Consider the following 26,492-nt stretch of genomic DNA (forward strand, 5'->3'; position numbering starts at 1 on the left):
TATTGTCCTGGAAATATATTACAGTAACTAACACAAGAGCTTACAATTTTAAAGAATATGTTTGCACTTTTTATATACTATATCACAATAAGTGCAGATCATAAATAGCAGCCTCACATGCAGATGGAATGAGTGGCTACAGGTGCCATTATACCAATACTTTAAATATTGGTTTTGGACATTTTTTGAGCTACACACTAGAGGTACAGAAGTTGTGTCTGTATGACAACATATTAACCAATCAAATGAGTAAATATGATATAGTTTAAGTATTGTTAACAATATAACTGAAAAAATAGGAAATAGAAAAAAGAAAAGGAACAGGCACCACAGTCCTGTGGTGTGTAGCCAGATATTGTAACAGTCCTGGTCTCTTCCTCAATTTTAACTAGGTTTCTGTTTGTCTCCAGTCACCCTATTATCTGAGCACCTCCTAAGAATTAAAAATAACAGCAATACCAATACTGTAAAAAATGTCCCCTGCGTTGTAGCTTGCTGTCCATCTCAGGCATAGTCAAGCATACTCAAAACTAATTTGTGTCCTTCCCACCTATCTAACTGATGAAATCTCCTTTAGGATGTGGTTTCCATACTCTCTAGGGTGACCAGATAGTCACTGTGAAAAAATGGGACGAGGGTGGGGGGTAATAGGCGCCTATATAAGAAAAAGTCCCAAAAAACGGGACTGTCCCTATAAAAATGGGACATCTGGTCACCCTAATGCTCTCTGGCTTTCAATAGCTTGATATTTTCAAATTCTCACTTTAAAAAGGAATGCTATATTTCCAGAGGTTATCTCTTGGGCTGTGCAGGTAAGCAACAATGGGGAGGAGAGAAGGAGATAAAGAGAGATTGGGACTCCCAAATGCATTTTGAAGCTGTATGACTTTAGCACAATAATCTGGGATCCTAAACATTAGCTTATTGCTCCAGCTATCTCTATAACACAATAGAATGGGTCTGTTTGAGTAAGAGCGTCTTGTGATCCTGGATGTTTCCTGTGGGTGCTCCCACAGAAGCACCACCAAGTTTCACATTAATAGGATTTTGCTCAGAGCTTCCTGGTGCTTCTAAGGGTTAAGCATCTGTCGCTAGTCAACAGGGCATATGCAGGATCTGATCTGACTCACGCCCAACAACATCATCTTGAGACAGATCTGAAAGATTCAAGTTTTCTTAGAGTCCCATTGACTTCAGTGGGCTTTGGATCAGAACCTTAAACTTTGGGGAGGCTTTGAGTCTGGAAGATGAGAACAAATGGTTTCTAGATTGGACCCCACTCTCAGAGTGTATTTGGAGAATGCTTTCATTTTGTAGCATGAATTGGATATGGCAAGGGGCTCCACAACCCTGAGCCAGGGATCAGAACAAACTGGACCAACATAAATGACGTGATGAGCAGGATATGTATTCTCTGAAATTTTGTGATCCTATCCCCTTTAGGGTTTTATAGATCCATAGGACAAACTGGATGCAGATAAGAACATAATAAGAACATAGACCATCAAATCGGCCATACTGGGTCATACCAAAGGTCTATCTAGCCCAGTATCCTATCTTCTGACAGTGGCCAATGCCAGGTGCCCTAGAGGGAACGGAACAATTAATCATCAAGTGATCCATTCCTGTCACCCATTCTCAGCTTCTGTCAAACAGAGGCTAGGGACACCATCCCTGTCCATCCTGGCTAATAGCCATTGATTGACCTATCCTTCATGAACTTAACTAGTTCTTTTTTGAACGCTGTTATTGTCTTGGCCTTCACAACAGCCTCTGGCAAAGAGTTCCACAGACTGACCGTGTTGTGTGTGAAAAAAGACTTCCTTTTGTGTGTTTTAAAACTCCTGTCTATTGATTTAATTTGGTAACCCCTGGTTCTTGTGTTATGAGAAGGAATAATTAACACTTCTTTATTTACTTTCTCCACACCAGTCTTGATTTTATAGATTTCAATCATATCCCCCTTAGCTGTCTCTTTTCCAAACTGAAAAGTCCCAGTCTTATTTATCTCCCCTCATACGAAAGCCATTCCATACCCCTAATATTTTTTGTTGCCCTTTTCTGAACCTTTTCCAGTTCCTATATATCTTTTTTGAGATGGGGCGACCACATCTGAACGCTGTAATCAAGATGTGGGCATACCATCGATTTATATAGAGGCAATATGATATTTTCTTCCTTATTATCTATCCCTTTCTTAATGATTCCCAACATTGTGTTAGAGCTTTTTTTTTGCTTTTTTAATTAGTTGGTACAGTATAATGTAATATGTGTTCATTTTAGCGCATGTACCAGTCTGTTATGTACCAGCTTAGAGGGTTGTGGGGTCTTTTTAATTCCAAAGAATAGTGAATAACAATAACGTGTCACAGACATGATGAACAAATGGACTGCCTTGGCTAGATCAGCACTGAGAGAAGCAGAGAGTCTTCTTAAAAACTTTAGGACCAGACTCCAAAGAGAAACTGCTGAACTTCAGTTCATTTGCAAATTTGACACCATCAGCTCAGGATTAAACAAAGACTGTGAATGGCTAGCCAACTACAAAAGCAGTTTCTCCTCCCTTGGTTTTCACACCTCAGCTGCTAGAAGAGGGCCTCATGCTCCCTGATTGAACTGACCTTGTTATCTCCAGACTGATTCTGGCCTGCATACTTATACCTGCCTCTGGAAATTTCCACCACATGCGTCTGACAAAGTGGGTATTCACCCACGAAAGCTTATGCTCCAATATGTCTGTTAGTCTATAAGGCGCCATAGGACTCTTTGTTGCTTTTTACAGATCTAGACTAACACGGCTACCCCTCTGATTCTTAAAAACTGAAGGTGGAAGATACTGGGTTTGGGGATTTCAGCTGTTAAAGTACCCTTTGTAAATAAAGATTCCGCATGATTTAATGATATTATCTTAATACCAGAAAGAAGATGTCATTAACTCAGGGTGAGATTTTGGAACTAGCCAGTTCCATTAAGCATTTCTATCTTCCAAGTAGCATCAATTCAGTCTTTCCTAGGTCCTCTTGATCCAGCTATTCTCCATGCAGGCTCCAGTTTCATATGTGCAGTGAGCTATCTGGGACACCATACAGTCTCTGTTGGTTAAGAAAGACACAGACCCAAGTAATGCATACACATATGGGCACAGAAATAAAGTTGCTGCAGTCAAACTCTCACTTTTTTGTGCTTAAAATTTCAAACTTAACTTTGCATTAATTTTTTTTTCTGTTGAATTATTCAATAGATAAAGTTACTAAAATTAAAGATTTCTAGACTAGAAATGTTTTGAATATAAGAAGGATAGAAAAATCTATTTCTTTTAAACTTTAATCTCTGGTCATGTATAAAATGAATAAAATGCAGTAAGTGTAGAGAAATGTGATTTATAACAGTAGCTGAAGTGTGGATTTGAATACCGTAAAATTCCAAGATTGTGTGTCAGTCACTTTAGTGGTGCATTGGTGGATGCAAAGAATGAAACAAAAGCTGGAAAATTCCCTCCAGTGATGTAATCCTTGGGAATAAAGGGAAAATCACACCTCAAGAATTATGCTTAGCTAATGAAAGCCATATGATTGGCATGAGGGAGTGGACAAAGTCCTTATTTTAATACTAAATTTTGGGGAAACAAATAACTTTTGTTGCACGGTGTTTGCCTAGTGGAATCCACAGCTCCAGGTTAGGTGCCCAGGCAGAGTTGGGGAGAGTTAGGTGCCTGAGAAAGGGATTCACAAAAGGCAGCAGGCCGAGCAGCAAGCTGCCTGAGCTAGCCAACAGGAAATGCCAAGGAGAGGAGTGTGGCCTAAGCCCTGCATGTCAAAGGGAGTTATGTGCCCACCTCTGGACCGGAGGGAGGCACCTTTCTGCACTTGGGATTCACAGTCGTGAATCCTCTTCTGCAATTAGGCAAGATATAGCTTAGGTGCCTTTCTCACAAAAAATGGAGGTCGTGGTGATCCTCTTATAATTTATAGTTTCCTGGCTAAGGCACTCACTGGGGAGGTGGGAGATTTGGTTTCAAGTTGTGCTCTGAGTCAGACAGAATGGGGATTTGAATGCTGGCACAGGGCTCCCATCTCTCAGGCACATGTTTTAACCACTGGGCTTTGGGTATGGGGGGGGGGCAGCAGACCTCCTCATTCTCCTCTAGTTTTGTGAGGACTGATCCAATAGGGGTACTCAGAGACAGGTGCCTAAATCTTTTATTAATCTAGTCCCCAAATCCTCTATTAGCCCACAAATATTAAAATAATGAACAATTCAAAACATAAATAACGGGCATAGTCATCTGATTCCACTGCCTGTTAGTTCACCAGGTTATCTTCTTTGTTTAGTATCTCAGTTAATTACAGTGGCAAGGATTATGATATTGCACCCAGAACTATGACTTCAGGTCAGGAGCAAAACACAAGAAATCCAAAGGATCAAAGATCCTGGATAAGACCTTCAGCTGATTTATCTGTTCTCGTGCCATTAACTTTAACTGGGACTATGACAATTTACCCCACTGAGGGGTGTGTCTCTCTCTGGTTTCATATAAATCACTCTATTAATAAAAGGCATAAGGACAGAAAAATATTGGCAGATATGCTGGTTTATGTTCGATTTTAGGGTAAAAAAGGCTAGTATATTATATAACAGTTTTTTCATCTTTATATAAACCATTTTTCAATAGCTTCTATGAGTTTCAGTGAGTTTTTTAATGCATTCAGAATATTACTAGACTTGCGAGATTATTTTGTTGGAACATCCTTATATGCAAACTTTTTGCTTCTAAGAGACCATGAAATTATGAAATCCATGTTATATCACGGCATGCAGTCTGTTCGTGGAAGGCATAGGCTCATGACAAGTTTAATCTTTTCCTGATTTAAGACAAGGCCTTCACTATTTATTTCTGAGTTGGGTATTTTTAAATGCTTCGAAGTAGTTTACAGAATCCATTTTAATGGCTATAAAGCTGACATACAAGCACATACTACACCTTTCCCTAATGGATGCACAGTTAATACGGTGCATACTCTGTATCAGCAATTTGACTTTGGAAGGTGGTGGTTTTTTACAATACTGCTGCAATTTTCTCTGTTAGCCATTTGATGTCCTTTGACAGTAGCTGCATGCTTCTACTTCATTGCTCTGTCCAATTACCTGAATAATTTAATTTCCTCCCAGATTAGCTATTGTAGTTTCTTTGTGGTAGGGGTAGAGAGAGACCAAATTGTTTATTCCTCTGCACTAAAATCATCAGGGTAAATGCTGTAACATTTAATAAACTGTTTTGATTTATCACACAAACTATAGATCTATAAATATTCATTCTTTTTTTACTTAAGCAGGCAAATTTCTCTTTCTCCCTTTTGCAAAAAAGCTCCTATTATCATGGAACAAGCTGCATAAAATATTTAGCTCAAAAGAGACCCAGACCTCCTTAGAAAATATATACAGTAGTTTATCTTTGCATTCTCTGCTTTTGCCTTTCTCAGGGCTGTGAAATACAATCTAAAAAACCAACCAGGCGATCTGATGTAAGACATGAAAATTTAAGTTGGCTACAGCACTGTGACACTCGAAGAAACAGTTCTTACAATGTGGGTAGGGGAAATCAAAAATTAGTCCTTGTGGACCTGTTTACTGCTGTACTGTCTGCATTTGTGCTTGGCCTCTGCAGGTGGTAATCTTTCACAATATGACCCCAATTTTCCCTTTGGTATCTAAGCCCTACTGCTGCTAGCAACATATTGAAACATAATTCATCACACCCATTACCTGCATAATTATAGTATACAATGTTGTCACTGCAAAGCTAGTATCTGCCAGAACCTTAAAACAGGAGGCATGAATGCTTGTAAGCATATTTAGGCATTACCATCATTATCAAAGTCGCATTCTTCTTCCCCCAGTACGATAACTCTGTTTTGTTCTCTGTCATGTTTTATCAAGTTGTTAGGAGGAAGTAAGAGCTCACCCAAAAGTAGAAGCAATATTTGTGCCAACTGGAATTTCACAGCCACAGCACCATATTGGTTATGTTCTTCTCCTGAACTTCTCTGCTTTAATGTGACTTATAGTGGCTTTTCAGAGCATCTCAGTCAGTCGATTTGTGGCCAGAACTGTCACATCCAATATCAAAGTTCCTGGTAATATTGGTTAGACATCTGTTGGTTTCTCTGGGCAGAGTGGAACCATGTGTTTTAGAGCAATCATTGATTTCTGCTGTATAATCTTTTAGCATTTGTAGTTTGCCTGGACCTGTGAGGAACATTCAATGCTCTGCATGTGTGTGTGAAAGGGACACACTCCCAAGTGCAGTGTTAAGCTATTCTCTTTTTTCCATATATAGGACTGGTGAGATTTATTCCTTCTCCTTGGGAGGCAGGGTGGAGAAGGGAGGAAAATTTGGAGACCTGTTGAAGGGATGTTTAGAGAGTAACAAGATTGTTTCTTGGGATAGGTCACAAAGAAAAGTCACCAAGTTGGCCACGAGTGGCAGGTTAGCCTGAAAAAGTTGGTATAATTGAGATAAGCTTGAGAGGTTTAGAAGTTCATTTTAAAATTGATATTTATATTGAATTGATCTGTACCTTGTTACTGCCTAAAATCGGAGTTTTGATTGTCTGCATCCCAGAGAGTTAATACCCTCAGAATACTCCCATGGCATGACTTTCAAACAGGCTGAGCACCAGCAGCTTCCTTTGACTTAAATAGACTGGTACTACAAGGTGCTTAGCACCTCTGAAAATCAGGCCACCAGAACTTTATATGAATAGTTACTGTTGCTTCAAGAAATCAGTATTTTGAGATCATAATCATTTTATTCACTTTCGTTTTGTTGAAACAGCTATTGATTATATCACATCTTATCAAACTGGTTTTGCCTTCCTCTTCAGTATGGGGCCCCTTGCTGGTTTGAATTAGACGAAATGGTGTATTCTGCATCACTTGAACTTTGTAAATCAAAATTTGAGGATTTCAGTAACTCAGCCAAAAGTTATGGACCGATTGCACGAATGAGTAGGTGAGGGTGTATGGCCTGTAACATGCAGGTCATCAGACTAGATGATGATGATGGTCCCTTTGTTACCTTCTGGACAGAAAGTCTGTGCGTTTATCTCTAACAAATAAAAAGAAGAAAAAGAACCACTGCTGTGTATACACGTATCACTTATCAGTGAATACCTTAATACAGGATATTTAAGCTATTTTATGGGACAAAGGGGTGCTGCACTGTCAGAGATGTCCTCTTCTAGATGCAGCATTAAAACAAAGGCCATTCTGATCATTTTTCAGTGGCCTTTTTCAGGTAGAAATTAAAAACCTGATCAGCGTTTTTTGAAAAGAGTAGATGTCAGATATGATGGGCCCAATCCTCTCTGTAAATTGGTGTAGCTTCGCTGAAGTTAATGGAACCCTGATAATTTATACCATCTGAGGATCAGGCCAATCCATGAACTGTTGCTAAGCATGTAGTCGTTGCTATGTGGGACCAGATAATCACAGATGTACCAAATATCTTACTAATTATTGTAAAACACTTAGTGGGACACCTTATGTATGAATGTTTTATAACCCCAAATTCTGTGCTACATAGTCTGTTGATTAAATACTTACGCTATTACAGGAAATTAAGTGAAATCCATTGTAATTAAATCAAATAATGGTAGATGGATATCTGTGGTCCAAACGCAATGTTCAAAGAAGTAACTGTATGAATTGTTTCTATATTTCTGTGCCCAGTAGAAGTGAACATTACTCTTGAATATTGTGCTTATTGCTAACAAAATCTGTGCCTTTGGTCAAGAGATAAAAGCATGGAAACTTAATTGATGAAGCCAAAATATGTTTATATATACAACATGGGAGGCACAGTTAGTTTCCTAGGGAGATAAATGGTGTGTGTTGTTTTTCTGCTTCAAAGATGGTGATTCAAGTCAGAACCTTTTTTGAAGTCCCACCTCATTATTTCAGCAAGAATAAAAAAAATCCACCTCACAGTAAAGTACATATGAAAACGCACTCAGGCACCATTGTTTTTGAATGATATATTTATTACGTCCTTTGTCAAGCAGTATAAGCAGAAATAATTTGTTGTGTGTATAGTATTTTTAAGAAAATTTCATATTCATTTCAGGAGAGCAAGGAGCAGACAGAGATCACTGTTTAAGACTAGATACACACAGGTCTTTGGTATTTATCTTTTTTTTCCACAAATACAATGCTTCAGGAGCATAATAATATGTTGAAGAAAACAGAATTATCCTAAATCACACAGTAATGAAAATTCAGTTTCCTCAAAGCCTTGGAAATGTCACAGTCTTCTAACACCAGGTTATACCAAAAAAAAAAATAAAACAATTTCACATTTTCAAGAAATAAGTATTTTTAACAAATATTTTAGAAGGAAAGTAGTGAGGAAGGAAATTTGCTGCTTCTTGTTTCAATGCACACAGTCTGAATTACTCATTTTCTTTATAGTACTCAAGACTAATCATGATAAATGGCACGATCTTGCAGTTCATGGACTTAAAAGCTATAATTTTCCTTTTTCTAGTTTAAAGCCAGCAAGGGAAGTGTTTTCTCATGAATCCAAGAAGGGAATTTAAAAAACCTTTAAAGAAAAAGTAATCCCTCCCCTCTCCCCCGTCCCCTGCTCATAAGCTTTGAGCTGAGCTTCCTCTGCTCTCAATTTACTGTCCAAACTTCTCATCTTAATTGTAGTATCAGTGATACATTGATTGTTTGCGTATGTTTCAATTCCATCTTTTTTTGTTGTTTTTAGATGTCAGCATAAGACAGCAAAGAATCCTGTGGCACCTTATAGACTAACAGACGTTTTGGAGCATGAGCTTTTGTGGGTGAATACCCACTTCTTCAGATGCATGTGAAGAAGTGCATCGGAAGAAGTGGGTATTCACTCATGAAAGCTCATGCTCCAAAACGTCTGTTAGTCTATAAGGTGCCACAGGATTCTTTGCTGCTTTTACAGATCCAGACTAACACGGCTACCTCTCTGATACTTGACACCAGCATAAGACAATTATTTATATCATAAGTTGCTCGGTTTGATCAACAAGTTGCTGCAACGCTTGTTTTCTGTGTAGCCCAATAGATATTTGTGTAGATATTTTTTTGTGAGAGCTAGATTTTTATTATCAATTATTATTATTATTGGTAGTATTTTTTATTTATTATGTAAAGAAGAATAGTAATTCACCTCTATCTCTGAGGTGGATTTTATGTAGACACGGAGAGCCTCCCCATTGGAACCAAATTGCATGAGGGAAAGACAAGAGAAAAGGGGCAGCCTTACAGGGGAGTTGGGTCTTCTTTCATTCCTTATAACAGACACTCTCCGGATTTGGACACTGTGGCTCCTCCCTCTTCAATGAGCATCCCCTGCCCCCTTCCCTGTTCATTTTGAAGGTATATCCATTAGCTGAACTCACAAAGGTTCCTGGCCTATCAAACCTCTTTCATTGAGTATCTCCACAGGAGGCAATAATTTAGTAGTAAATTATCAGTTCAGCGGAATAACTTAACAGACCGGTTAATTGCACTGAGCAAAATCATGCAACCTATTGTAGCTGCGAAGTCTGATAAAATTTGAAAACCTGTTGTTCAATGTACATAACTTGTGGGATGGGTTTCAATTAGGTAAATAGGCACATCAGGTTGAAAATCAAACCAATTCATAAGAAGGAGAATTTTGTTTTAGCATGCAAAGAATAGCTGTCTGCCCTCATCACCTTTTAATCCTGCTGGGGTCCATTTGACAGCTAATTAATTACTTTAGTCATAAATGTATCATGCATGTGTACATTAGCCAATGGAATTTATAAAATATGATTTTTAGTGCATTGCTTGCTGTCGACACTAATGGATGATGTTGGAGTCTATGTCAGGGGTGTATTGATTGCAAAGTGTCTTCCTCATGTGATTCATCAAAACCCCAGGCTATTTTCTGATCTCATCCTGGTTTTAAACACTGCAACTCCATGACTGTAGAGGAGGGAGTCATTCTTGATTTATATCAATTCAAGCTCAGAATTAGAGATGGGCAAAATTTTTCAGATGAAACTTTTTTTCCTGCTGAAAAGTGCAGATTCAAGCTGACTGAATTTTTTTTTGAATTCATGTGGCCAAATTGTTTGTCATATCCCCTCAGAAAAAAATCAAAACATTTCATTTTGACATTTTTTTAAACAAAATGTGTTTTTTATTCAAAATGACTTTTCATTTTTATATATCCTTCTATTTTATTTTTTAAATATTTTTTTTGAAAACCCCAACCCAAACCGAAACACTGTTTTCAACCCAAAACCAAGATGTTGGTGGTTTTTATTTTTTTTCCAGACTGGATAGTGAACCAAACAATAATAATAAAATAGAGAGAGAACCAGTTTTTCTCACAGCTCTTATTAGAATCAAAACCACTTTGTTCTGAACTCATTGGATCAAAATAATGTACAATATAAATTCTGGAAAGGAGGAAGATTTTAAAATATATATATATGCATATCCAGGAATGTTGCTCAGAAAAAAAAATACAGGGGGTGAAATCTTGTCCCTATAGTAGGAGTTTTGCCATTGACTTCTATGGGGCCCACAACATCTAAGAAAATGTGAAAATACATCAGAAGTCATTTTCAAATGTGTTTGTGTTAGTCCACAACCAGCGAAGTTTGCAACATTTTATCAACTGGCAGAACATATTAATCCAATTCCTTTATGATCTTTCTTGTTTTTGATAGCAAATCAGTATTCCTTCCATCCAACTTGCAAAATTACCAACTGTTAAAAAGAAAATGTGCGGATGGTAAATGCCTATCATTTTCTTGTCCCTGAAGAGAGTATCACCTTTTGTTTAATTACAGGGCGTTTGAATTTATATAATCAAATGGTGTGAATGATTCCATGACACTACCAGTGAAATTCAGAAAGACCATTTGTATGCCTTGTTTTCTACAGTAATAGCTGCAATCATCATAGCTACTACCATTTGTTTATCAAATGTCCCTGCATTGGCATCCTTGTCATTTGTAAAGCTTTACACTCTACATAATAATCTGCACAGAAATACCTACATTGCTTTGACATCCAGTTATGTTTTCAAACCATTCTCAACATTTGCCTATCACAAAGAAACTCTTCACTGCATCTCAAGCACTGAAAAATATGCAGGAGGATCAGAATGAACAGTACAGATGGCTTTACTCATGGTCAGAGTTGTTCTTTATTCTAACAAACCAGGTCAAACTCAATCCTTTTCCTATCTTTGGCCTCTTCCTTTCCCTATTTCTAGCTCAAATGTTGGTACTGTAAGCCAGGACACCTGTTACCCTTCCCTTCATCCCTCTATTGGACCTGAAGAGTAAGCTGGTTATTCACCATCCCCCATCAGATAGCCCAAAGAACTTCACCAACTAGTTTCTGATGTCCACCAGAAAAATATGGAAACCTGAGCCTCACAAATGTACCTTCTCATTGCCATATAACTGTTGTGATTGTGCAGATAGTGGATGAGGAATGGCGCTGGTGCCCTAAGGGCTAGGAGGACTGGCTTGCTGTCAAAGCCACCGAATTGCCACCTGGTGGGAGAGAAGATTGATCCTAACCCACAGTTGTTGTCTCCATCATGGGATGGAGAGAAGTGCAGGGCCACTTTTCATTGCAATGATTTGTTTAGTGACTGTGGTTGCCTTCTAGATCCTGACACTAGTCATTTTTTTAAATAATGAGGAGAAAACTCAGGCTGCTTCAGCATGGTGAGCTGGGAGAAGCTAGGATGTAGGGGGCCTTTTCTATCTTCAGTCCTGTAGACACCTACTCAGGGGTCAGATATAATTTTTCTGTTCATCTGGGAAGCAGTGCTAGTAATCTGAGGAGAGAGAGCGGAGGACCATGGGCATATGCGTGCCAGGTGGCTAAGATTGCACTTTATCCCCTCCCTAGTACAGATCAAACTTGTAAGAGGCCAATGAACCTTTAGTCTGTCTTCCCTCTATTGTTCCCAACTAAAACACAAAGCTGCACCACACGTCAGCATGAAAAATGTTAAAAATTGTGTAGGTGTGTGCGCGCGCGCATGTGTGTATATAGACTAGAGATGACAAAGTTATCAGACAGTTCTAGACATGAAGAGACTCATGCTTTCCATGTGGTCCTATATTACTGTGTAACTATGCAATGAAGAATAGACAGGTTTAAAAAATTTCCTGTTGTCCGATCTTTTCCAGTCTTACCAACTCACAGTTCTCTCCCCTGGGATGTACTGTGTGCTAAGTAGACCATGTTTCCAGGTAGAAAACTAGAACAGCACATCAAGAAGTAGTTGTAAGCAGGGTCAATGTTTTATCTCTGATATCACCATGCTCAGAAATTGGTATTCCATAGCTCTGTAGTAATAAATGTATATGCTAGTGAAAATATAATAATTGATCATTCTAAATAATCATACTGCACTAATATTAATAATCACATTAGTTTTTGGGCTTGCTTGTTTTGATATAGAAGTTGAGTTTTGATTACAGGTGCTTGTGAAAGATGTCTGTACATTGAAAATGTCAAAAAAATGTTTCCCCTTTTTTTTCTTAACTGAAATATAATGAGACAACTCTTCTGCTGGTGTCAGTGGGTGCAGTTGCATTGAAGCCAGTGTGCCCAGGTACATCAGCAGAAAGCTTGGACTAGTAATTTAAAAGAAATTTGGGGGAAAATGAAATGTGCCCCATGCAAAATCACCCAAAATTAAATAGTATGGATTTTTTAAAACCATTTGTACCACTTTTGCTTACATAGGATTATGCTGATAAGTTTTATAACATGCAGATTTATTTATGATTTTTGTGCCACTTTAACAAATTGTATATGATGTTGACCCAGGTACTACACAAAGTTGCTAATAGCCTATAGTATTAGTGAAGGGAAAGCACTGATGGGATGTGTATCAGATAAGGGATGTATTTGTCCTTGACAGCACAGCAGAAGCATGTCAGATAAATTCTATTGCTGCGGATGGGGTTAGCCGCAATACCGCTTACCACTTCTGTTGCCACTTATGAAATGCAACATGCAAAGGTTGGTCACATGGAGGGGTAGAAAAACCATCATTGGGACTTTGGGATGTTCCTTTAAAGCACTTTAAGTTTCTCATGTCAAATTAGGATATCAGGTTAATTAGCATTTTGCTATTTCTAAAGCACACTACTAATAAATCAATCTGTCCCACTACAAATGTTAACAATGGGTAATGTCAACATCATGTAGGCAAACGTGGGGAAAAGTAGACTTTTTATATAAAATACTGTGCCTCATTATTCACTACATCACCACTATTCTACTTTTTAGCCAGTGTAACTCTGCTGACTTCAGTGTACACACATACACACACACACACACACACACACACACACACAAAGGCTTAAGTGGAATATAAGTGATCTGAGGCCCCTGTCCTGCCCCTTGCATAGTGGTGAATTTTATCCACAAAGAGGAAGTGCTTTCTAGCTGTACTCTCTGCCTCCTTCCAGCTGGGCACTATTTCTTCCTCCCTTATCAACTCTCTCCCCTAAACATTTTCATGGAGCCTCAGTTATGTAGTTTTCCCACATAATTGCTCTGTCTTTCTGAGGTGAGGGGAAGCACTGCAGTGCCGAGGTTCAACTCACTAATTCCTCACTTAGGCCCAGATGCAGCAAAGCACTTAATCATGTGCTTAGTTTTTAAACACGTCAAAGGGACCAAACACATAGTTAATCTTAAACAGGTTCCTGAGTGCCTTTCTGGATCAGGTCCTGACTGTCCATGTTTACATGACATTTGTGCTTATTTTTCTTTTTGTACATACCCACCAAGAAGGACGTTTTTAATTAACTTCCTGCATGTATCAAATAGTAAAGTGAAACATGTAGGCCTGACTTCCAAAGCCCTGTGTGCAATGTTGTACATGCTCAATCTGAGTATTTGCATATGCAGATAGGTCATGCAGGTAGCTCAGTTTGATGCAGGAAGTGCTGTTGATTAATAGTGCTAATCTGATCCATGTATTGCTTGAAGTTCTTCCTTTTTTCATGAGATGTTAAAGGAAGGTTTTGTCTGCACTGGTCAGGATAGCAGCAGAGTTGCTTTTTGTGAAGATTATTGTTTTTCTTTTGCATTAGTTCAGGCACTGAACAAATTATTAAACATCTTTGGATCCAGAAGTTAGTTGTACTTTTTAGTAGGGTGGGTGTAAAAACAATATACATATGCATGTTTAAGATAATATTTCCATCCTTTTTTATTGTCTGCAGAATGCCAAGATAATTTCTCTGCGATGGGAATAGCAACCAAGACAAAAGAGAAAAATCTATAAACCATTTATATTTAAGTTCTCTTGTTTTCCATCATTTTGTAGCCACTGAATACGATCCTCATCCAGGAATTGTGGCTCCTGAATCTAAATTTTCATTAAAAAGATGTTTCTCACCTTTATGGTTATATAATGAGTAACAGGGTGTTGTCTTAACCAACCTGACACAACTGATCTGAAACAGCTTTGAACTGGCCTATTCATCTCAATGAGGTGTACCAATGTTGATTTTAATACTGATATAAATGTGAAATAAATCAGGCTAAGAAAAATCTTTTTTTAGTCCATTTGTGAGTTAATAGAAATGAAAAAATATTTCAAAGTACTAAACTTATTTTCTCATAATCATAAGGAGAAACAATTCAGTGGATAGGTTTTTTTTGTCAGCCAAAAAAAAAGCAGTTTGCTCCTGGATTCAGACTATGATCACCAATATCTAATCACTGGATGCAAAAGAATTAAGGGCCCGATCCTGCAGTTTTTTACTCATGGTGGTAATCCTTATTCACCCCAGCAGTGCCATTGATATTATATGTGCTTTAAAAATTGCTAGCTAATAGATCTGTATATTCAAGACCAATCTAATCTTCTCTTGAGCTTTTTAAGGCAATTTTCATCATTTGCATGAATAAAACAAGAATGTGGAAAACATAGGAATCTAAAATTCAGATGAAAATCCTTTATGTAAAATAAATGATAAAATCTGGGTGCCTTTGCATCTGAATGATATCCTTAGGGCCTAATTTTCTCTAATGTGCTCCTTCAAAGTCTGATCTCTGATGCCAGCACGACATCTTTTAAGCTGTACAAAATTAAAATTTGTAAAGTTTTTAGAGCCTTATCCCGCTACATCTTATTCATGTGAATAGTCCTTTATTAGCAGCAAAGCTAGTTATTTTGTGGCGCATACGGTATGGTACAATTTCCCTCTGCCCTAATTAATTCTGCTGTGAGTTCCATGTGGGAATAGGGTCTGTCCACAAAGACCTCATTGCAGGATCAGGGCCCAAAATAAACAAACTTTAGCACAGGTTACTCTTGTTCTCTTCAGAAATATACTGCAATTCACTGAGTAAGTAAGAATCATCCCTTCCCATTATACCTAAGTATAAGGAGGCCACAGTGTCCATCAGATTTCAAATAAAATGGGTTTTATTCTCTCACATGCTTCTTGCTAAACAATAAATTAAATCCTCGCAATGTATGTGCACAATTGGCCAAAGTTATTAACCAGTGATCTTCAGCTCACTGCTCGCTCTTTCACAGTGTGCAAAAATACAGGAGACCTATTCCTGTGCAATACTTCTCCTACTAATACTTCATGCAGCACAAAGGAGGCAGGACCATGTTCCCAGTCCTCATTCTACAACAGCCAGCAGAGCTATCGCGGCCCAAATAGGGAATCATGATTTACTATCCTAATGGATAATGCAGCATCCCTGAGCACTGGGAAGTTTCAGGAGGAATTGTACCTCCTGAGGCACAATCTCTGCCAGAGCACCCACTTGTGTTGAGTGGCTCCACACTACCCCTTATTCCGATCTGCACCTTATGTAGCCCTAAGATTGGAAACTGCCTTGGGCTCCCATTGTTCAGCCTTACACTGGTCACCCATAAAAGGCATTCATGAAGTAAGAGGTTTCTTGCATAATTTATATCTCAATCTTTGTGTTTCAAAGTATTGATTTGCATTCACCAGAAGTACTTGCAAAAAGTTATCAAATACATGAAACAAACAGTGAAATCTTTGCATGTAAATTGCATTTCATGTGTAATTGTATCTAGAAATTTCCCTTATGGTTCCCATTTGTCATGAGACTCATTGTGCATCACTCAGTTTGTTTAGTTCTTCAAAGGTTCTTCTCCCGCCCTCTCCTCCTTCCTTCATTTTGCAATGCGTGAGTTAGGGAGCCTCACTGGAATTGTAGAACCAGATGCTGTAAAAGGCGCTGTTGACTAAATATCACCAGTAAGATCACCAGTTAACTGTGGGGAATAGAAATGAACAACCTTGTGCACCCAAATGAAAATGTTACTGACATTCTCTGCTCTGATGAAAACGAGTGCAAGCATCATGTCATGCAGACTGATTACAGCTTTTGCAGTTGCACCACTGCTGATTTATGCTTTAGGGCTTTAGACCAAATCCTCATCTGATGTAAATCAGTGTTGCTCCACTGATGTCAATTGAGGACACCACTGTGCAACAACTGAGAATCTTGCCTGCTGCCTTCAAACGCTATGCTCTCCTGTTATCAGAATGTCTTATTTTGATGGGTTACAAAGGATCTGTATAATTTACTATTAATCCAGGAAACTCATTGCCATGGACTAGCTACACAGTCAGTGAGATCTGGCTTAGAGAAGCAGTAAATAGATTTATGTCAAGGGTGATATATATAAGAGGTTTTTGATAGTGATATATATATATATATATCAAAATAAAACTAAAACCTTTAATCTCCTCAGTTCTTGCTAGAGTCATTTTGGAAGAAGTGTGTCTACATGCTGGTCACCAGGACCACTGAGAAAAAGAGAGAAAGGAACTAGACATACTTGCTGGGTCATTTTCACTCACGTGAGCCTTTTGGGGCCAATTTTCTCCAGGTGAACAAAGGGCTTTAGCTGCTCAGCAAAGTTTCGCATGTCATCAGAAACTATGTCTTGTCCTGCCGGAGCTACAACACTCAGCTCCACAAGGTAGGAGAGAGACAAGAGCTCAATGCTATTAGCGTTTCCTGGAACCAGGATGTGGAAGATCTTGTACACTACAATCTTCATGGTACCCTTGCGGAACACATGGCCCTTGACGACAAACTCGTGGTCCATCCAGAAGCCCATCTCCAGCAGAAAGTCAGTAAGGTACCGATGTCAATACAGTTGCACACCAGAGCATAGTGGCTTTTGCCTCCCATTTCTGGCTGTCCCAAATAGCGCATGTGCCAGGGTGTGCCAGTATCACTATTGATAACCTCTTACATGAAAGGACTAAGCCCGGTTGACATTATAGCTGAGGAAATTAGTCAGAGAGAAAGAAAAAGTAGTTTGATGTTATACTCATGTATTATGTCAGTGGGCCAAATTTAGTTCTGGTGTAGCCCCACTGACTTTTCTTAAAAACTGTGACATATTGTCGTGTAGAGAAGCCAATGATTATAAGCTACTGATATGAACATGCTTGAATAACTGGGAGATTTCTGCTTTCTGACCTGCATGATCGATCTCAACCCCAATACATGGTCTTCCTTGCCCACGTTTTGGCACCAGTGGGAAGTCAGATGAACCAGAGTCCATCGTGTGGACCTGACAGGAGAATTTTGCCTTTCGTTTATATTATACACAAAATTCCAAATGTGTGTTCAAAAATTCAGGAACCTCTTTATTTATCTAATTAATTTTGTTCTTACCTAAGATCCATGTTAAAAAAAGAAAAAAAAGATACTTTCATACTAGGTAAGATTTTAAAAAAATATCTCTTAGATACAACTAGATAGATTTCCTTTTGTTCTTTTCATTATTGTCTTAGACTCTAAAACATTTTGTGTTGAAACTTGCACTGTGTGTGCCCCAAAACATTTGCTTCTCATACGGTGAGGCTGTTGTAAAGTCATAATGTTGAATATATGACTCTGTCCTGATTCCAGAGGGAGGCCATGACTCCATTGCATTACTAATCTATAGCCAGTTATTCCCCATTTTGTAGCTGTGCATTTCATGTTTCCTTTCTAAGTGTTATACTTTGCATTTATTTTTATTGAATGTCATCTTACTGATTTCAGACCAATTCTCTATTTTATCAAGGACATTTTGAATTGTAATCATGTCCTCCAAGTGTTTGCAACCCCTCCTAGCTTGGTGTAATCTGCACATTTTATAAGCATACTTTCTACTCCATTATCCAAGTCATGAATAAAAAGACAGGACCATTAGAGATGCCCTCTCAGTTTTACAACAAACCATTAATAACAGATCTTTCTATATGTTTTCCATTATTATTATTATGTTATTTATGAATTATTATATTTTGTTACCAGTCTAAAAGAGATATTAAGGGACCCACTTCTCTTTTCAAGTACACCACTATAATGTCATTGACATCAGTGGTGCTTCTCCTCATTATACTACTGTCACTCAGAAGGGAATGAGACACTAAGAAATCTGTGCAGAGGTTGTCTTACATACTTTTAAATGGCAGTGTAGTTATATATGGGTAAGAGAATATATATGGTGTATATCTAGATAGAAATAGAGATAAATATACGTATCTGAACATATGAAATATAGACAGATATTTGTTTTTGGTCCATCATGTATTTTCACAATCTTGAAGTCCTTCCTCTTGCAAAAGTCTATTGAAGATAATACGAGTTTGGTCTGAGTATGGAGTGAATAGAAATTGAGTAAGCACTTTAGTTTTAAGTATTGTACTTCTTTATAGTTATATACTCATTTACTGCAAATATTTTATGTGTTCCACTGGTGTTCTTAATCGATATAATAGCAACTGTTATCCAGATAAAGCCTAGCAAGTTTGGGAACATTCAGGTTCTTCTGAGAACAGGTATTTGGAGAAATGAGGGCAGTGTGGGCATTTAACTCTGCAACTGCACTTTTCTTTATATTATAAGTAGAGATTGGTTTGCAGTGAGATATATTGCATCCCAGAAGTAGTACTGCCTGGTGTGAACATTTTTCCTGGATGTGGGCATACGGTATATGCAAGGAGCACCTGCAGATATTTTGTTCCTTTTTTCACACTCACATATTTATTATACTGTGTCTAAGCCTGTGTAATTAGAACAATCCTTGAATCCCACGCCTTGTTCCGTTTTATGTATTGAATATCTTCTGAAAAGATTATTTTAAACAAAATTACAGCACTTCTAGTTATGTACGTGCAGAACATCCTTAAACGGAGGACGTTATGGATTTCTTTAATTCATATTTTACAGTACTAGCATTCTCTGACTATTGCACACAATGTTTTTGCTAACAAGCTTAACTACAAGTCAGCAGTATGTAAATCCCTTTTATATTCTTTGGTACTTATATTACTCATTTTGAATAAATAGCAGAAATTTGAAATATGGTTGTTGAAAAGTTACCGAAATGTAAAAGATAGCTTTAATAACATTTCTAAACAAGTTGTACTGTTACATTTATAGTGTTCATCTTCCCTAATGGGGAAATTTGGTTTCAGTTACAACAGAGTTAACTCTAGATTTACACTACTGTAACTGAAAGCAGAATCTGACCTTCACACTCTGAATAAAATATAAAACAAAATAAGATAAATAAAGCTATACTTGAAGACTAAGCCCTAAATCAGAGCAGCAAGAGGTTTTGCAAGATCCTGAGTATCCTCAGCTGCTACTGATTTCATAGTAGTTGATGTCCATTGGTAGATAAGAGCTCTCAGTAGTTTGCTGGATCAGATTCTAGGAGATAGTAGTTAGTAGTAGTTATTTGTAAACTCAATATAAGGTTTTTTAGAACATTAATAAATTACTAAAGCCCACTGAAGTGTTACTCTCCTCTTTCTGTTGCATCTCACAAAGCATGATGCTTTGTTGCCTAGACGTTTAGCCCATCTCAAGACGCATGATTATACTTAACACCTCCTCTTTAAGTGCTACTGCCTATTTCCCAATCATTTTATTTGTAATAGTGTCTCATGTGTTATGTCTCCTAGCTCTACATACAAACTACCACACTTACAATATCCATGAACTTAAGTGCTTCGGTGGCCCTGGGGATGCTTTACATGCCGAAAGTGTACATCATCATCTTCCATCCTGAACTAAATGTCCAGAAACGGAAACGCAGCTTCAAGGCCGTAGTGACGGCAGCGACCATGTCATCACGGCTTTCACACAAAGCTAGCGACAGGCCCAATGGGGAAGCAAAAACAGAACTTTGTGAAAATGTAGATCCAAACAGTAAGTATTTCTAAACCTATTACTTGGTTGTTTGTGTGTTCTGGGAATGTGTTGACCAATAGTCTATTTTTTAGATCTTTTGTATAATCTGATCTCCTCCATTAAAGTTTTTATGTAATATATTTCTTTTAATATCTCCGTGGATGTCCTTTTTATGACGTTCACTCTTTTCTTCCCACCTTTTTGATGCTTGCCTACTGGGAAAAACTCATCAGACTATGCTTGATAGCTGGGAGCAACTCCTCCTCCTCCTTCTCCTCCTCTGGGAATATTGCTGTAAGAACAGTATTGACCCCACCACTGTGCAATCATACGCACCCCAATGTAAAGAGATCTAACTTCCATCCTAATCCCTGCAGCTATAATTACCAGTCTGAACTTTGAAGGCAGGACTCAAACAATAGTATTCATGAGCAGTGGGTTATCTCAATCCTTTCCTCATTAATGTACTTGGGCTGTGGTTATTTACTTATGATGTGCATAGCCAAATACTTGTGTACACACACACAGACAAAACCCTGTTAAATGCTCTGAGACAATTCCCAGCTAAAGGTTTGATCCAGCTCCCTGTAAGAAAGATACATCTCACTGAAGTTCATATGAATCTTTCCACTGATTTTAGAGGAATCTGGACAGAAAGGATGTTTTTTCAGTTCCTTTAATTTCCTTAATGTGGATGTCATGGTATATTGTAGCTCGAAAGCACATACTGAGACCATCACATTTTATTTGCATTTGTATTTGAACATGGATGGAATTCAGGAAGGGAGACAGCTGCACAGCATATTGGAAAAGTTTAGGCATGTCTGCAATTTTCGTGTAAACCAGAACAGAATGTGAAGAAATACCCTTTCTTTGCTCAGATTCTGTTCATCCATTTGCTGCTGAAACCCCTGCCGCTTCCTGTCTATTAAATTATGGTCTGAATAGCTGCCTTGAAGTAGAAACTCTGCTGCCAAAGCAAAGTGGAAATGGCTAGCAAACGCAGCATTTTCCCCACTTCATTCACCACTCCCCTTGTGTATCATACAGCTGTAAAAAATATGTTCTAATTGAACAGAGAAACCAGGATTTTGTCTTCAAAAGGGATGGGCACCCTTAAGGATTGGTTGTAGAGTCACAAATCAATAAAGGAAACACCGTAATCAGTCAAGGCCAAGATTCTGACGTTCTTACTCAGGCTGAATAGAACCTTACTCGTGATGACTGCTATTGAAGTCAACAGGATAGGACTACTTGAAGAGTAAGGTACTACCCAGCATGAATTAAGGAGGCAGAAATTTACCCTAAATTAAATTCCCATTATTCAGTACAGTAAATCCATCTATTTCACCATATAAAATCCCTCCCCTCCAAAATTATCCCTGTTCTTTAAATCCACCCAGTGCTGTGATTTCTGTGTTGCTAAGGTCCAGTCCCACAATGTTCTGAGCACCTTCAACTCCCGCCGATTTTAACACCTAACACAGCCAAGCCTGAGATGCACTAAATTGGCCTTTTGAATGAGGAATGGGGGAAGAGAGGGAAGGAGGAACAATAACAACAACAGAGTAGGAAAAAGGAACGTGCTAAGATAAAATATAGCTAGAGAAGGGAATGAGAAAATGAATGTGTAATTGAGCTGCATTTTCACAGATTATCATTCTAGTAGAGCTGATGGGAATTTTTTTTTCATGGAAAATTTTGATTTTTCAGTAAAAAAAAAAAATCAAAAACTGAAAAAACAAAAATTGTCAGTCAAATGCTCGGGAAAAAATTCAATTGGGAAATACTGCCACGGTGACTCATGATACACATATCTGAGGTGCCTCGTGACCTTGTTTTCCTCCATGGGTCAATATCCCTGATTGAACTACATAAGAGCAGTCATACTGGGTCAAACCAATAGTCCATCTAGCTCAGTATTTGTGTACCTGACAATGGCCAAGGCCAGATGCTTTAGAGGGAATGAGCAGAAAAGGGTAATTTTGAGAGATTCATCGCCTAGCAGTTAGAAGTATAGGGACACAAGGAGCATGGCGTTGCATCCCTGACCATTGTGGCTGATTGCCATTGATGTACCTGTCCTTAATAAACTTATCTATTCTTTTTTGAACCCAGATGCATATTTTTGGCCTTCCCAACAGCCCAGGGCAATGAGTTCCACAGGTTGGTTCTGTGTTCTGTGAAGAAGTACTTCCTTTTGTTTGTTTTAAATCTGCTGCCTATTAATTTCATCAGATGACCTCTTGTGTTATTTGAAGGAGTAAATGATACTTCCCTATTCAGTTTCTCCACACCATTCATGATTGTGTAGGCCTTTGTCATATCTATTTTGGTCATCTCTTTTCTAATATGAACAGTTTCAGACTTTAATTTCCTTGTATAGAAGCTGTTCTATAACTCTAATGATGTTTTGTTGTCCTCCTCTGAACCTTTTATAATTCTAATATATATTTTTTGAGATGGGACAACCAGAACAGTACTCAAGGTGGAGGTGTACCATGCATTTATATACTGACATTATGCTATTATATGTCTTATTATCTACCGCTTCCCTAATGTATCCTAATATTCTGTTAGCTTTTTTGACTACTGCTTCACACTGAGTGGTTGTTTTCAGAGAACTATCCACAATGACTCCAAGATCTTTTTCTTGAGTGGTAACAGCTAACTTAGGCCCCATCATTTTGTAGGTATTGTTGGGATTATTTTTTTCCAAAGTGTATTAGCGTGCATTTATCAACATTGAATTTGTTACCCAATCACCGAGTTTAGTGAGATTACTTTCGTAACTCTTTGCAGTCAGCTTTAGATTTAACTGTCTGGATTAATTTTGTGACGTCTGCAAATTTTGTCCCTTCACTGTTCCTCCACCTTTTCCAGATAATTTGTGAATAAGTTGAACAGCACAGGTCCCAATAGAGATCACTGGTGATGCCTGATATTTACCTTTTCCCATTCTGAAAACTGACCATTTATTTCTATCTTTGTTTCCTATCTTTTAACCAGTTCCATGAGAAGACCTACCCTCTTATCCTATGACTGCTTACTTTTCTTAAGAGCCTTTGGTAAGGTACCTTGTCAAAGATTTTCTGAAAGTCCAAGTATGCTAAGTCAACTGGATCATCCTTTTCCACATGCTTGTTGACTCTCACAAAGAATTGGTGAGGCATGATTTCCCTTTAGAAAAACCACATTGACTCTTCCCCAACCTGTCGCGTTTATCTAGATGTCTTATAATTCCATTCTTTATTATAGTTTCAACCCATTTGCCAGGTACTGGAGTTAGGTGTCCCAGTCTGTAATCACCAGGATCACCTCTAGAGCCTTATTTGAAGAATAGGCATTACATTAGCTACCCTCCAGTCATCTGGTATGGGAACTGATTTAAGGTTACATACCACAGTGAGTAGTTCTGCAACTTAATATTTGAGTTTCTTCAGAATTCTGCATGCATCTGATGAAGTGGGTATTCATCCACGAAAGCTCATGCTCCAAAACGTGTGTTAGTCTATAAGGTGCCACAGGATTCTTTGCTGCTTTTTCAGAATTCTTGATGACTTATTCCTGTTTAATTTATTGGTTGTTTCCAAAACCTCCATTTGGAATAGTTCCTCAAATTTGCCACCTAAAAAGAATGGCTCTGCTGTGTGGATCTCCCCCATATCTGCTGTGAAGACCGATACAAAGAATTTGTTTAGTTTCTCTGCAAAGGCCTTGTCTTCCTTGAATGCTCCTTCAGCACCTCAGTCTTCCAGTGGCACCACTTCCTCTTAGGCAAGCTCTCTGCTTCTGATGTACTTAATTATTTTGCTGTTACTTTCTGTTTGTATCTTCAGCTAGTTCTTCAAATTCTTTCTTGGCCTACCTTTCTCTACTTTTACAGTTGACTTGCCAGAGTTTATGCTCCTTTCTATTTTCCTCACTGGGATTTGATTTGATTTCCAATTATTAAAGGATACATTTTTTACTCTGCTGTTTAACCGTGGTAGCATTATTTTGGGGCTCTTAGTGTTTTATTTAATTATTTACACTTACATTTTGAGCCATATTATAGTGTTTTTAAATAGTCTCCATGCAGTTTGCTGTCATTTCAGTCCTGTGATTTTTCCTTTTAAATTCCATTTAACTAGTTAACATGCCTTTTGGAGTTCTCCTTTTTGAAGTTAAATCCTAGTGTGATAAGTTTCTTTGGCGTTTTTCCCCTGAAAGAATGTTAAATTTAGTTTATATTATGGTCGCAATTGCCACATGCTTCAGCTGTATCCACCTGTTGGACCAGATGCTGTATTCCACTTAGGACAAAATGAAGAATTGCCTCTCCTCTTGTGGGCTCCAAGTCGAGCTCCTCCAAGAAGCAGTCATTTCATGCTGTCTGGAAACTTTATTCCTGCATCCCTTCCTAGGATGACATATACTCACTCTATATGAGGATAGTTGAAATCTCCATTATTATTGTCTTTTCTGCCTTTGTAGCCTCTCTAATCTCCCTGACCATTTCATAGTCACCATCACCATTCTGGTCAGAAGGTCAGTAGTATACTTCTAATGCTATCTTCTTATTGTTCAAGAATGGGATTTCTACCCGTAAAGAGTCTATAGTACAGTTGGCTTCTGTTAACATTTTAACTTTATTTGACGCTATGATTTCACTCCCATATAGTGCCACTCTCCCACCAATGTGACCTATTCTGTCAATACTGTATATTTTGTACCCTGCTATTACTGCATCCCATTGATTATCCTCCTTCCACATACTTTACATGATGCCTATTACATCAATACCCTCATTTAATGCCAAGCACTCTAGTTCACCCATCTTACTATTTAGACTTCTAGTAGTTGCATATAAGCACTTGTACATTTTTTTCAATATTCAGTTTCTTGCCTTCATGTGTTACGTTTAACTGCTCCTCACTAGCTCCTACCAATATTTTACCAACTTCTTTCCTATCCTCTTTATTAAGAGATAGAGTTCTTCCATTAATAAATTCATCCCTAAGGGATGTCTCTGCCAGAACCATGTGCTCATCTGCACTTGTCAGCTTTACTCCAGCTCTTACTTTAAAAAATCCTCTTCTAACTTTTAAAATAAAATGGCAGCAGAAATTTGTCATGTAAAATTAAAGTGGGGCCCATCCCTCCTATTCCTAAAAGGTACCCAGTCCCTAGTAAAGCTAAAACCCTCTTCCCTACAGCATCCATGCATTGAGACCCTGAAAATCTGTTTTGTCTTTCTGGCCCTGTGCGTGAAACTGGAAGCATTTCAGAGAATGCTACTATGGAGGTCCTGGGATTTACATCTGCTGTGGTGCACCTTGATGGTATTACTTAATTGACCCTTTTGCAGTTGTTGTATTTTCAGTTTTGAATTTTGTGTAATTCAAATTTTCATTGAAAAGGAGACTTTTTCATGAAAAATTTTGTCTAGTTTAAAATCCAGTATTCCTTGGAAAAACAGTTTTTTAGCCATTCCTATGTTCTAGTCTGGGATTTCCAAAAGCACCTAACAGAGAAAGGTGTCCAAATCTCATAAAAATCAATGAGGTTTAGGCACCTAACTCTCTCAATCTCATTTGAAAATCCCATCCCATCCTCAAGGACCAATTTCTGATCTTTTATACTACTTTTTAAATCTTGAGTACATTGTTACTGAGAGCAGAATCTTATTCACAAAGGGTAATGCAAGTAATAATAAATTAATAATAATTCTAACTTACATATATGGGAAGAATGTTTTTTGTATTCTCCTTCATATGCATATCGTACTCTTACATATCTACATACATTTCTCAAGTTGTCTCATCAGGAGCAGTATAATTATATACTGTGTTAGCCTTTCTGCAAATACTATTTTGTGTAATTTTACATGATTAACAAACTGAAATTTTCTTTGAAGTATATTTATGTGTGTGTGTGTACGTATACACATGCAATACTATTCTATGTTAATACTAATAGAGGCATTTACTATTCTTCATGTATAGAACATAGGCACTAATGACAATTGTTAGAAAATCTAATCTAACAAGCTTGACAACTCGTGCTTAAGATGTTTTAGCATCATGATCCGCAACATTAATGTTAATGAGAGCTTTGCCATTGACTTCAATGAATATGGGCTCAAACTCACAGGACATATTCTGTGAATTTCTAGATTGGATAATTTTGGTGAAAAATGTTGAAATTTCACTTTTCAATGTACAAATATTTAAAAAGAAATATTG

General features: G+C 37.9%; 1 protein-coding gene across 4 annotated transcripts in view; it reads left to right on the forward strand.

Moving 5' to 3' along the window:
• Positions 1 to 26,492, forward strand: part of GRM7 (glutamate metabotropic receptor 7) — a 549,943-nt gene that overhangs the window by 471,776 nt on the left and 51,675 nt on the right. For 2 of the 4 annotated variants that reach the window (XM_050957327.1, XM_050957325.1), the window contains exon 9: positions 20,037 to 20,283. The exons of the other annotated variants lie outside the window; for them this stretch is intronic. In XM_050957327.1, the coding sequence (XP_050813284.1) occupies positions 20,037 to 20,283 (247 nt within the window). The remainder of the gene's footprint in view (positions 1 to 20,036; positions 20,284 to 26,492) is intronic. 4 annotated transcript variants of the gene reach the window in all.

Source organism: Gopherus flavomarginatus, chromosome 6 (genome assembly GCF_025201925.1).
Source record: "Gopherus flavomarginatus isolate rGopFla2 chromosome 6, rGopFla2.mat.asm, whole genome shotgun sequence".
Classification (NCBI taxonomy): domain Eukaryota; kingdom Metazoa; phylum Chordata; order Testudines; family Testudinidae; genus Gopherus; species Gopherus flavomarginatus.